Source organism: Saccoglossus kowalevskii, chromosome 17 (assembly GCF_978046115.1).
Source record: "Saccoglossus kowalevskii chromosome 17, keSacKowa6.1, whole genome shotgun sequence".
Lineage (NCBI taxonomy): Eukaryota > Metazoa > Hemichordata > Enteropneusta > Harrimaniidae > Saccoglossus > Saccoglossus kowalevskii.
In genome coordinates this window covers 29,836,331-29,848,599 of record NC_140657.1, presented here as the reverse complement: position 1 = coordinate 29,848,599, position 12,269 = coordinate 29,836,331, and the positions used below count along the sequence as shown (strand labels likewise).

Here is a 12,269-nt window from a genome sequence, read left to right as displayed (position 1 = left end):
GAGCGGCGATCCCAATCGTGTTCATAAATTCGGAACTCAGAAAATATGCCATCACTGCGGAAAAATCATCCCTCCTCTCCAAAATAAACAAACTCGGCCCCGTGTTTCATTACCGGACGTTGAACTATTTGTATGTTTCGTAGCGTTACATTAATATCGAGACTGATACACGTAATAATGACGTCAGAAGTATGAACACAAAGTTCTTTTGTAATGATATGAACTTGTACGTCTGTTTTCAAACGTCAATTCAATTTCCACATTATAAATTATGTTAACTTTGAACACGACTTTAAAGATGGCTCTGAAAGTAGGGCCATTAATGGCCAAAATACAATATTACTTTCTATTCAACCCTTTTTATTTTTTGGTAACTCTATTTTGACCAAGTTATATATTAGAAAAGAGTGGTGATACGTGGCCAGAAGGCTGTGTGACGAGCTCTTCACGGTGTTTTACACCATATAATTGCTGTCGATTGAAATTGGGCACATAAAGAGGGGCACAGCTTATGAATATTTAATATGGAGATAGAGTGCTATTTAAGCACCTTTTGAAGAGGGAATATATTCAATACTTTTAAAGTCCTGAGTTTATTGTGTGCGTAGCAGAAGGAGGAAAAGAACGTGAAGACATCGCCATACGTGGAAAGCTGAAAGCAAACAATAATTACAATAATAGGATGTCTTTATTGTTGACATTGGTTTCTTAGGTGAGTTGAAATGATTCGATTTGTTCATGTCAGTGTTTCATTTTCCTAAAATGTTTTTATATTACAACAAATATGACTTTACTTCGTTCAACTTGTGACGCTGCTCAGCTTCTCAACACAAATCTGTAAAATAGGCATGCTATGTTCTAATTCAGAAAGGCCGACCCTAGCCTAGCCATTAATTTGCTCTGTACGTCCCCTCACTCCTCTTCGCAGTATTTCGAGAATGACGCCATCACGAGACGATGAGGATAACCGTGCACGTTACGGAAAATGTTTGAAATTCGGCTAAAAATCGACAATTAAATTTGTCGAATAACGAGATTGTTATCCGAGTAATTCATTCTAATGATTTGCTAGTAATCGCCGATTTTGTGTGTTCATTATCGGATTGTTTTATTGAAGAGTGATATGAATATATAATATACAGCATATACTAACGTAGTTTGCGCGGGAAAACTCAACACACTTTTTAAAATAAGAAATCACCTCCGTAATTTATTCCCGAACCGATATTGATAAAAAAAGCTTTGAACAAACTAATAAACTTAGAATACGAGAAAAGATTGTGTGGAAATACACATCCGAAGAGCAGTCCGAATAGAATGTTACAAGAGTTAATAAACACACTGAGGCGTTAAATTATTTCCAATGAATAATATTTGAAAAAAGCGGGATTGTGAAAATTATTAACAATATGATATGGTATATCAATACGGTTTGCTAGCTATAATTTCAATAATCCGTAGGCACAATCATATTTGCAGAAGGCTTTCTAATCGGATCGCATCTTGGGAAATGCCATTTCCTTCTAAAAACACGAATCAAAACCATCCCAAATCCCAATCATTCGTTTAAGCCGATATGAGTGGGACTTGAAAAATACAAAATTGCTTCCCTTTAAGTTTCAGCAGTCAGGCGATCAACTCCGTTCGCCAAATAAATCTCGAATAAATTTAGGAAACTAATAAAGGGAATACAAAAACGGAGTGTATCCAAATAACAAAAATCTAGAGGGAGTATTAAGAAATAAGTCGATTCTATGAATCGGAAAAAAATAATAACTCCTCAAACGTAATTGGGAGATTTGTAAATCTTGAGATAATTATTTTACAATTTTAATAAATATTGAAGTTTGCTTTCAATTAGCGCCAGATCACTATCTTGTTTGCGTTATTCAACAACTGATGGATCAATGCAATACATCGAAGTGTGTGTAACACGAAAACAATTTCGAGTTTGAAATGAATCGTTTTGTTCCGTGAATTGGACTTAAAGTGCCTGCCTCGATCATCAAAGGGAGTCTGTTCGATTTGCATGTAATTTACTATTAAAATCGCCTTCGTTAAACAGAAACCCGATCGTTTGATGATCAGCTTCGCTCGAGTTTGCCTCATTACCGGGCAATTGCTTTGTTTTAATAAACATTAGACGCTATTCTGTGTGAAATGACTCGATGAAGATAATTTTCTTTACGCAAATAAATTCTATTGGATTGTGTGGTTAAGTATTTGTGAACATGGAAATTCCGCGAACAAGATGGTTGACCGAGGATCGTTGATTGCATGACGGTGGCTCCCGACTGTTCATCACTTGCCATGCGATATCGACATGTGTTTGCGAATTTAACAATTGACAGTACTTCGGCCCGTTGTCTGAAACGGTCAGTCGGGTGGTCTGTTTTACGTATTGTTCTGTGACCATCAGGTTTGTCCCTAAGGATGCTGTGTACCATTGCTTAGAACAACGTCACGTGGCGAGTTATTTTCCTTGTTGCGCTTTAAAAATCTATATTCCTCCTCTATTTGAAAAAATCGTTATAACCGTGACGAAATCCCACACCCCTTTATAACAGCTCGGCCTTCCCATCCTACATCGGATATTACAAACCTACCGTCATCGAACACGCCCGTTTCAAATCGCACGCTCCTGTATTGTTACTTCCGTGTTATTGCCTCAAGTGCTGCCACACCCCTTATTTATCAAATCTGTATAATCTCTTTACTCAGCTCAATTCTCGCAATCTAAAACATACCCATCTCGCATCATTTAAATTCTTTTAAATATCTCACAGTTTCGGTGATTGGGTATACCGCCATTTAGCACGAGTGGCATTCACGCTGACGTCCATTTTGGAGTGAGCGACTCGAAATATATTGCAAAGAGGAAACACGTTGAGATTTATAGATGTAAATATGTCGAATAAAAACAAATAAACAGCGAATATCGTCGGTTGATCAATCTAAAAACGACTAACCGTCAGCTATTCCTTTAAATTGGATTATTACAAATTAGGATAACAAACTAAGATCAATTATACATCAACTGCCAGCTATTATAACAACCGGTTTCTGAGAATGCTTCCGTGTCGACTTGGAGTTGGTGACGTGACACGAAAAACGATTAACTTTTTTTTATAGCGAATTGGTGTAATATTTCCGATCTGTAATGATGTTGTGGTTATTAATGTGCGTGTCCGGGTGAAAACGGGACATATTTTAAATTCTAAACAATATGATGTTGCCATACAGGCACTAGTTGTCCGTCGTAAGATGAGTGCAAAGTATAACACATATAAAACGTAACAGTCTTTCAAATCATGGCAACGGTAATATACCGTACATTTCGCCGAGTGGCGGCTAGCAAGCAGAAAATTTGATGTTTATTTATACCATTGAGTTAATACATCAAAATGTTTCTTAACAATACCCACTTCTGACGTCAACTTCCGGATTTACTTAATTTTAATTGTATGTACTATTGGCATTTCCCTGTTAATTTTAATGGATCGAATGTTGGTAGTTTGTTTTCCGTGTACGTCAACTGGAAAAAACGAAAATGAAAACTTTTAAACGCCAGTTTGGATACAAAATGATACCATCGCTGTATGTACCATATTGGGCTCTTAATACGATTGTAACAGGCGGCCATGAATCGTAAACAATGGATAATATGCCCCACATGGCCATGTATGGCGACCAATACAAATTTCTCTCAGCTTTTTCATACTAGTAATCAGTTGAGAAGAAGCGTTGGTTGTACATAGTTGGTTGCAGCGTTGCAGACACACACACACACATTGAAGGAGACCACGAAAACAATGGTACCACACAACGACTCACGCTTGACAATATGGACAGCCAATTATGCTCGTCACATCCTGGATGTTACCAACGTTTAGCCATGGTAACCGTCAAAAGTAGAAATAAAACATAAAGTAAAGGGCGGTGATCGAGTGTGTGCGGAGTGTCCGCCAATGAATGCATATATTGCCATACAAAAAACGAGTCGCCGTCGAAGGTGGATGCACGGGGGACAATAAACTAAGTTAAGATGAACCGTGATTATTCCCATCAAAATTAGACGTTACGTCCTTGCTGTTTAAAATAGCCGGGCAATATGCGACTGACATAATATGACAATCCTATGAATGATAATTGTCTTTAATTTGGTTTATCTTCTTGTGTACTATTCATTTATAATTAACAGTAATGCATTTTCGAGTTTCACAAGAACAACTTTTAAAAAAATTCAAAAATCCCGACAACAGTACTAAGAATTATATTGAGAAGGGCGGGCACCCCCACACACATTATAGTGAAGTGATTAGATACAGGCAAGCAAAGAAACCGTATACGGGATCTTTTGTCTACAAAAATGTTGCATTTCAAATATTGATGGACATTGTTATTGGGTCGAGAACAACTGTGAGTGTGTTGAGCGGTACTACATCTGTTTTATTGCGGCTCAGTCCCAACAAAGGCATAATTAACCGTTTCTACGTCTGAAAATTGTCAGGTATGGCTGAATTTTGGATGGGTAAAACTTGACGGATTTTGTTCAACACAGTAACACTATGAACGAAACAAAAGAGGTGTAAATTAGTTTGCATGTAGTTAATTGGAACAAATTACAAACAGACAAAGTGTTGTCTAGGACAAGTAATCCACACTTTGACACCACGCCGTCTAGCAACAACGTGAAATATATTATACAACAAAAACAATTCTATGTTGCTACAAACTTGTAATAATAAAGAGGGCACATTTCAAGGATTATTCTCAAAATCTTAACACGGATATAAAGCCCAAGGTCATTACAGTAAATGTTGAAAAAGTGATCCTTACTACATGAATGTGCGGGACATATTGTAATGTCTTCTCGAGTCGAACGAGTTTAATATCACAGCCCACGATGCACGTATTGAAATCTGTTCGCTGGTTGCATTGCATGGAAGGCGCTGTGTAAAGATTTTTTTTTTATAATAAATTCGGGGTGTGGGTGCCGGAATACCTCTCCATGCCTTAATTCATTGTAGTATTGTTAAAAGCCGGGTACATTTAATGAGTGGTCTAATCCGCATATACACGCAAATCGCTCTCCCCATCCACTGAATCGCACTCAATAAATAAGCCATCTGTGTATTTTATTGTACAAATGAACTCACAACAATAATACTCTGTACTCGGGACGGCCTTTCACGTAGCCAAGCCGTAAAGAGGTGACCGCTTTTTCAAATGCTAATCTCAGTAGCTGCTCTTCAATGAATTGTTGTGACGATCATAGTCGCTGTCCAGCTCCCTATTATCAGGTGGTGTTTGTTTGATTGTTTAGTTGTTTATTTAGCAAGTAAACGCCCCACAGTGTCATCCAGTTTACACAGCGGCCTGTCACCCATGTCGCGATACAGCACACCGGTACTGTCTAAACACACCCCGACACTCTGCCTTCAGGGTTCTACTTTGTTTACAGCGACTCTATTTTGATATAAATGCCTAAATAAAAGTGAGTCAGACCATCAATAACGCTTTGCCTCCATTCGATGGTTATTGGTATGTGATGGGAGAGGTGGGGATTGGAGAAGGTTACGCGAGTAGAATGTATACGTTGTACGAGCAGCATGCAAAAACACGGTAAATCATGCAGAACGCAACAGCCAATCAGAGGACCGCTTTTTGTTGTTGCTATCTAATTTACTAAACTACTTTCAAATGGCTCTTTTGTCGGGTCGTCTTGTGCGCATGTGATCATTTGGTAAATTTGGTAGTTTGGCTTGTCAGTAGCTGATTTCGAAGTACGCAGAGGAGGTGTTAAATGAGAGCGGGCGGGACCGTGATTGGACGCTGCCAAAATAGTGACAAAGCTTACGAACCAACGCGCGGCTCGAGACTGTAAATGTGTGACTGTGTCCGACGCGGCATGCATGCCTGATCGGTGGAGAGTATTCGGAACGACTGCTACAGCACGTAAGTTTGGAGACGAGGTTGAATACACTGTGTACACTTGTGTTGTTTAACATAATGCGACAGACCGCGTTGATGTTAGGGTCTAACACACTGTGTCGATTTATTGGGGCTGGCAAAGACTATTAGCCGGTCATGACAATGCTGGTAAAGTATATTTCAGAAAACAAACATCTGCCGTAAAGAACGAAAACTACCCAAATGAAAATGTTAATTGCAAAAATGCTAGCTTTTTAAATGAAAAACATATTTTTTTATTTTTAAATTTATCTAGGTTTACATATCTGGAATATACATCAGACGAACGAACCAGTTGTTAAACACCGGAGCTTCCCAAGCATCAAGCAAGTTTAAGTCTGGGAACGTCATACTTAGTGAGACTTGGTATGATGACGCACAGCAGGAGCGGATCCATTGACACGCAGACCAAATTTGACTTCGAGAACACAGACATGGATAGGGGAAGTGTGTACAGTGACAGCGAGAGTGAAAGGGACAGTCCGGCTTGCATCTCAGAGAGTGAGCCCGAACAGGACGGTAACAAGTCGTATGCTTTAAGCAAGAGCGACGGCAACCTTAGTCAAAATGAGACAAGACTACATCGTCCACATTTGCCAGTGGAACCTCCACGAACTACATCATCTTCTTTTCTTATAAAAGACATTTTAAGTGACTTGAATACGAATGAAATTGAGCGCGATTGTCAGAAAACAGCGAGTTCAACACAAATAACAACAACAACAAAACTGCTAACAGAAGTGATAACGTCGGGGCCACAAGAAACGCACAATCACCATGTAAGCGACAAATATGACGAAATAAACACAACAGCTGTGACGTGCGACCCGAAAATTACAAGTACCCCAATTTGCAACAAGAGGCCGGCTCCAGAAGACGAAGACGAATACGATGACGAGGAAGATGATGTTTGCCACACTGAAGGTACGTGAGAGTGTATGTGTTTGTATGTGTTGTATAGATGTGCATCCAGGCGAGATTACACCACACTGTTGTTGTATTCTGTGAATCATACGGCCACTTTGTGAGAACATCACCAATATTACAGCCCAAAGAACATAAAATTATTAATGTATCTGGATGTATTTGCGTTATTTCGTTAAAATAGTTTTGCTGAACGACTTTGGCAATGAGATATGTCGCTTACACATTTCTGTTCACACGGATCAAACTGAAACGATGAAATTAACTGTTGTACAACGTGAACAACTAGTATTTGGAAAGAACGCAGAAAAAATAATGTCTACTAACCTTACAAAGCTAGTTTAATTGGTGTTGTCTGACACTGTCAAGGATAATCGTAATTTCTATCAATGTCAAACACTTTTGCTAATTTGTTTCCCTCACTAAAAGATTGTATCTGTGCCACATAGATTAATTATCAGTTTTGAAATAAGACTTTAACGCCATTTTCGGGACCAATTTGTCCGAGAAAGTACCTTGTCTATTATATTCATAAGATAAAGATGTACACAACATTATCAATTATGTTATGAAGTCGGTTAGTATTGTTGTACTTCTGCCTTTTGCAGCTGCAGTTGATTGCAGTATCGGTATATTCCAATCAAGGGTGGAAAACTAGTAATAGATGATTCTACGTTTTGAAATATTACTATCGTATTATAACTGTGAATGTTCTATCGATGTTTTTTTTTTTATTTACCGGCTCGTCTCTAGTTTACGTCCAACATTTCTGTAGTTCGACAGCGTATTTTGAAGGTGCCGTAAATAGGGATAGGAGATTGGCGATTTAAATAGTGCCGTCAATACTATGTTTTTTTTCTCGAATTGGGAAAATATTCGCACGTTTTGACTGGTATTACAATCCATCGTCAGACTAATCATCGATAAATTTGAATCGTTGAATAGATGACTTTCCGATCATATTGCCGCCTTTTCCGGTGTTCTTTGTCTGTCCGTCAAGCATAAGTCGTTGTATGGGAGTAAATAGCGGTATCGACACTCTAATATAGCAACACCGCCTCATATTGAGCTATAATTTAAATTACAGGTAAAGATAATGAAATTAGCTCAAGTCGCGATAGCCCACTCGCCAGGACCGGTAAGAAGCAGCGGAAAGCTCGCACGGCATTCACCGATCACCAACTGAACACTTTAGAACGAAGTTTCGAAAGACAAAAGTATTTATCAGTTCAAGACAGAATGGACTTAGCAGCATCCCTTAATCTGACAGACACGCAAGTTAAAACGTGGTATCAGAACCGAAGGTGAGACACGTACAATTATTATCTTATTTTATCGGTGTTTGCAGAAGTTTCCTGCCTCGTGTCGAATCTCTCCCCGTGAAAAAAATCGGCCTTTTACTACGTATTATTTAAGGGGATTTTTCAACGCTTTTCATCAAAGATGTTCTTGAACGGGAATTCGGTCGTACTCCGATATTTTCATGGTGACAGACGAGTGCCGACGATGCCATGGTGGACTAACAAAATAGATGTCTGTGATTTTTATTTGGAGATATAGCAGAAATGATATTAATAGTTTGATATTTTAAATATCTACACACGAACCAGTTTCTTATTCACCCAAATATATACCTGACAATTACACGGCAGACACGGGTGGTACACAGACACAGCATGCATTAAAGAGGCACTGAATACCTCATTTAAAAAAAAGTGAAATTATTTTACATGGCAATCGGGAATGGATATAAACGAAACTATTAAACTAAATATTATTGCTATATAATTTAAATAATCTTAATTAGAATATGAGCATTTTAATTCACGGTTCATTTTGTTGAGATCAGTCGCGGTCTGTGACAGTACACTTTTAGAGAAACGAAGAAGTCGATGGTCGTAGAAATCGACGGGGCTTCCACCGTTCCAGCAGCGTGACTGCCATAAAGCGGCGCTGGAATACATCGACATAGTTATATTTTGTGCAATTGAATTTTAACCAAATTCACTAAAATTTTAAAGCATACATTTAAAAACATAAACTGAATGTCAAAACCACCGAGGGCAATTTAGTCCAATTACTGTTAAACTGTTCTTACACACAATGAGAGTGCCAATTTAAACAAAGGATACTGCTTTTAATTTGTGAACTGTCAATATTTACTTTACCGTATAACACTAATAATTGTGATATTATGCTAGAAATATACTTTTCGTGGCAAATTGTATTTTTAAGTAAAACGATATTATTTCTTTTTTAATTTACCGGCCCATACAAAAATGAAAACACGCACATATTTCTAAAAAAAACACACATTTTAGATCAAGTCCAAAAAACGAGCATTCTTGGATTTCAAGTTGACGTACATTACTGCAAATTATTTTAGTTCAGTGAGTACAAAACCCATCAAGATTTCTTAGCAGCTCAAATGACCACAAGCAATGAGTCAAATACAGACGTAACCGGTTCCTTTCCGAACGGAAATGCGTGTACGCATCAGAGCTGGACAACGTCCTTCTATCTCGCTGTTTATGTAGTACGCGTTGTTTGTGTCTGAATTTTTGAAGGTCCGCTGTTTTTTTGTCAATATCTTTTTCAACTCCTGTTATATGGCCACTCATTAATTAAAACTACCCACTGTGGGTGCGTTGTTGGGACATAGCCACGATTCTCTATCTCGCAGGTGAAATTTCTGAACGTTTGGCAGACTGAGTTTTTCCTTGTCGATTTTCGCTGGCGTTATCGGTTATAGAATGGTTACACTTCCTTCATGTATATTTGTTGACGGAGTTAATTTCGGTGCTTGTGGTATAGAAACAGAACCTTTTGTGAAAATTCAAAGACGGTATGTTGATCGACTATGGTGTCATTGTCCGTAAGATTCTCCCTGTAACAGAAACGAAGCACTACAGAAGAGTTACACACAAAAATCGGTGAACTTCAATAGGGTTAGTTAATCAAAAGTTGTTATTTTTTGTTTTAATCTCAAGTGTTTGGATAGTTAATCGGTTCCCGGGTAATCTTAAATAGGCGGGGTAAAATTGTGTTTGTTAGAAGCAATCGCATACAAAATAACCGGACCGAGTTAGGGGCATGAAAGCGAGTGTTTTCTATGTGAAAGTTTGTAAGGGAAAAGTAAACTCACTAAGAATACTGTGCCACTGAAAGTTACTCGCTCAGAAAAACGAGAAATTGGAAACTCGTACATGAATTACGGTAGACAATGGAACATTGTAAAACGTTTTGTCCGCATAGAAGACGCCATCAGATCGGTGTAATTGGCTCCACTTTGGGTCGAAGACTGACCCGTTGACGATTAAATGGAGGAAATCTCACAAACCAAAAAGATGCTGGACAATTACACAGTCAGAGAAGACAGTGAATACGGTGATGGACAGCCCACAAGGCATGTGCCCTTGTCGCCCTACTCTAACAAACAAATCAGGGCGTTAACATTACAGTTATACTAAAAGCCAAGTCAAAAGATACCACAGATAGATTCTTATGTTGCTTTTTAGTAAAGAAAAAAATCAATTAAAACAGGCCAGTTGGTATATTGTCTTGTGTCGCCGCAGCTGTCTGGTGTACTGAGGGAAACACGGATCGAGCGCTGCACTGTGTTAACCCGAACAAAGCCGTAGAAATCGACGACACGTAATCCGCTGAAGATTTCGAATTGAACAGGCGCGTATAGGTCAACGGTGGTTTATAACACTGACTCTGCCACCTGGGATACGCAGTGGCATTATTTCAGCAAATAAAAAGTATTAAAAACTGTTTTCTCATACAATTAAATCAATTATCTATTGTTAAAAGTAGTTTTCAAATTATGTCCTTGTGTGTGTAGTAGAAATATTGCAATTTGGTTGTTAAGCAGAAACTATGGTGAACGAGATATGAAATGTATAACCCTTTATTGCGATTTTAAGGATATGTAATTTTTAAACACGTCTTCTTATATCTGTCTTTTCAGGACAAAATGGAAACGCCAAACACAGGTGGGTCTGGAGCTTTTAGCAGAAGCGGGCAGTTACAATGCCATGCACCGAATGTTTCCATCGCCGTATTTCTACCATCCAAACCAGAGTATAATTTCAAATATGGACAGTATATACAGCCTTCATGGCGCCCAGAGGCCGATGTTTCCCAGAGTATTTCTTCATGGGCTTCAACAGCACATTAATCAACTCCCGGTTGCTCCAAGAGCCATACATCCGGGCCAGCCCCTGCCACATTGAACGGACAGCTTGTTGTCACGTGACCTAGGAACTCTGTACCAATTCCACGAACATCTGCAGAACATAGCTACAAAGTTCATGTATATATTTTAATAATACTGTCAACTTTTTCATATTGATGTTTTATTTCGTAACAAAACAGTTCTTTTTATGTATTTAACAGTTGTGTCGACCATAGAATATAATGTGCTATATAATGGACGATATTTTTGCTATTAAATAGTTGCCATTGACACATTATTACCGCTAAAATATTTAATTCTATACAGAAATGTACTGTTTTGATTGAAAAAAACAATTCTTTATCAAGGTCCCCTGTCAAGCTCACCTTCCGTCTTGGACAATTCCCACTACTAGTACTTTTGTATCATTTTTGTATTCTTCGCAACCCCCTCACTTTGCGGCCAATCATCACGCGCCATGTCCGCCTTAGTTTGGTCGGTATCTAAACACAATAAACCCACGCACAATCTTCATTTTGTAACAAACGTGGGAAAGGTACAAACAAAGATACTATAATAACAACACCACCACAGGCGATACCACACGATGATTTGTGTACATGTCTGAAATTAGCAAAAGCTTCTTTCAACGAATAAAACCAAAATATAGAGTACGCTACATAGGATTGGTTCTCTCCGTTCTATGTTGTTTTTAACAGACATTAGGATGCAAATTTCGTTGAAAAAAAGAATTATTAATCGTTTAGTATATAGCAGCGGGTTTGTACCAAAGGTGCCGTTAGTATTTTAAGCGATTTCTTTCTCCTATATTATTTACTCATGTGTTTTCATGACTGGAACAATAAATTATTTGCTATTACACACATTAGCCTCAGGTATACCGTCGCTTCCATTCTTTGCATTGTACCCATTACCAAAAGGTCTGTAGAGAAAAAGTAAACTATTTGATTGGTCGATCGAAACCACTTTAGTATCATTATCTTGGGTTCAGTCAATGTTTTTTCTACATTTACACTATTACAAGGCAAGCAATAGATGCTGCACAAAAGACCCCGTCTCAAGGTATGCAGGATGTACAGTAACAGTTAAACTCCTATATAAGGCCATTACAACTCCCCTTCTTATAAAAATGTGCCGTATAATTATATGCAGTGAGAAACTTATTAAAACG

The 12,269-nt window shown here is 38.2% G+C and overlaps 1 protein-coding gene across 2 annotated transcripts; it reads left to right on the top strand.

The window, feature by feature from the left end:
• The first annotated feature begins 5,716 nt into the window (after positions 1-5,716).
• Positions 5,717-11,375, top strand: LOC100375119 (barH-like 2 homeobox protein). 2 transcript variants are annotated; one of them, XM_006813696.2, is made up of 4 exons: positions 5,717-5,958; positions 6,230-6,897; positions 7,985-8,201; positions 10,871-11,375. In XM_006813696.2, the coding sequence occupies exons 2-4, from the start codon at positions 6,342-6,344 to the stop codon at positions 11,133-11,135; spliced, it is 1,038 nt and encodes a 345-aa protein (XP_006813759.1). In that variant the 5' UTR covers positions 5,717-5,958; positions 6,230-6,341; the 3' UTR covers positions 11,136-11,375. The 2 variants fall into 2 exon arrangements, with proteins under 2 accessions (XP_006813759.1, XP_085348201.1); XM_085492075.1 differs by lacking the exon at positions 5,717-5,958 and adding an exon at positions 6,015-6,102.
• The last annotated feature ends 894 nt before the right edge of the window (positions 11,376-12,269 follow it).

Excerpts from the sequence above, each read along its gene's own strand:
- LOC100375119 (XM_006813696.2), top strand. The coding sequence starts at position 6,342 with ATGATGACGCACAGCAGGAGCGGATCCATTGACACGCAGACCAAATTT. Across the intron at positions 6,898-7,984 it reads TGATGTTTGCCACACTGAAG|GTAAAGATAATGAAATTAGC; the intron begins GTACGTGAGAGT and ends TTTAAATTACAG. Across the intron at positions 8,202-10,870 it reads ACGTGGTATCAGAACCGAAG|GACAAAATGGAAACGCCAAA; the intron begins GTGAGACACGTA and ends CTGTCTTTTCAG.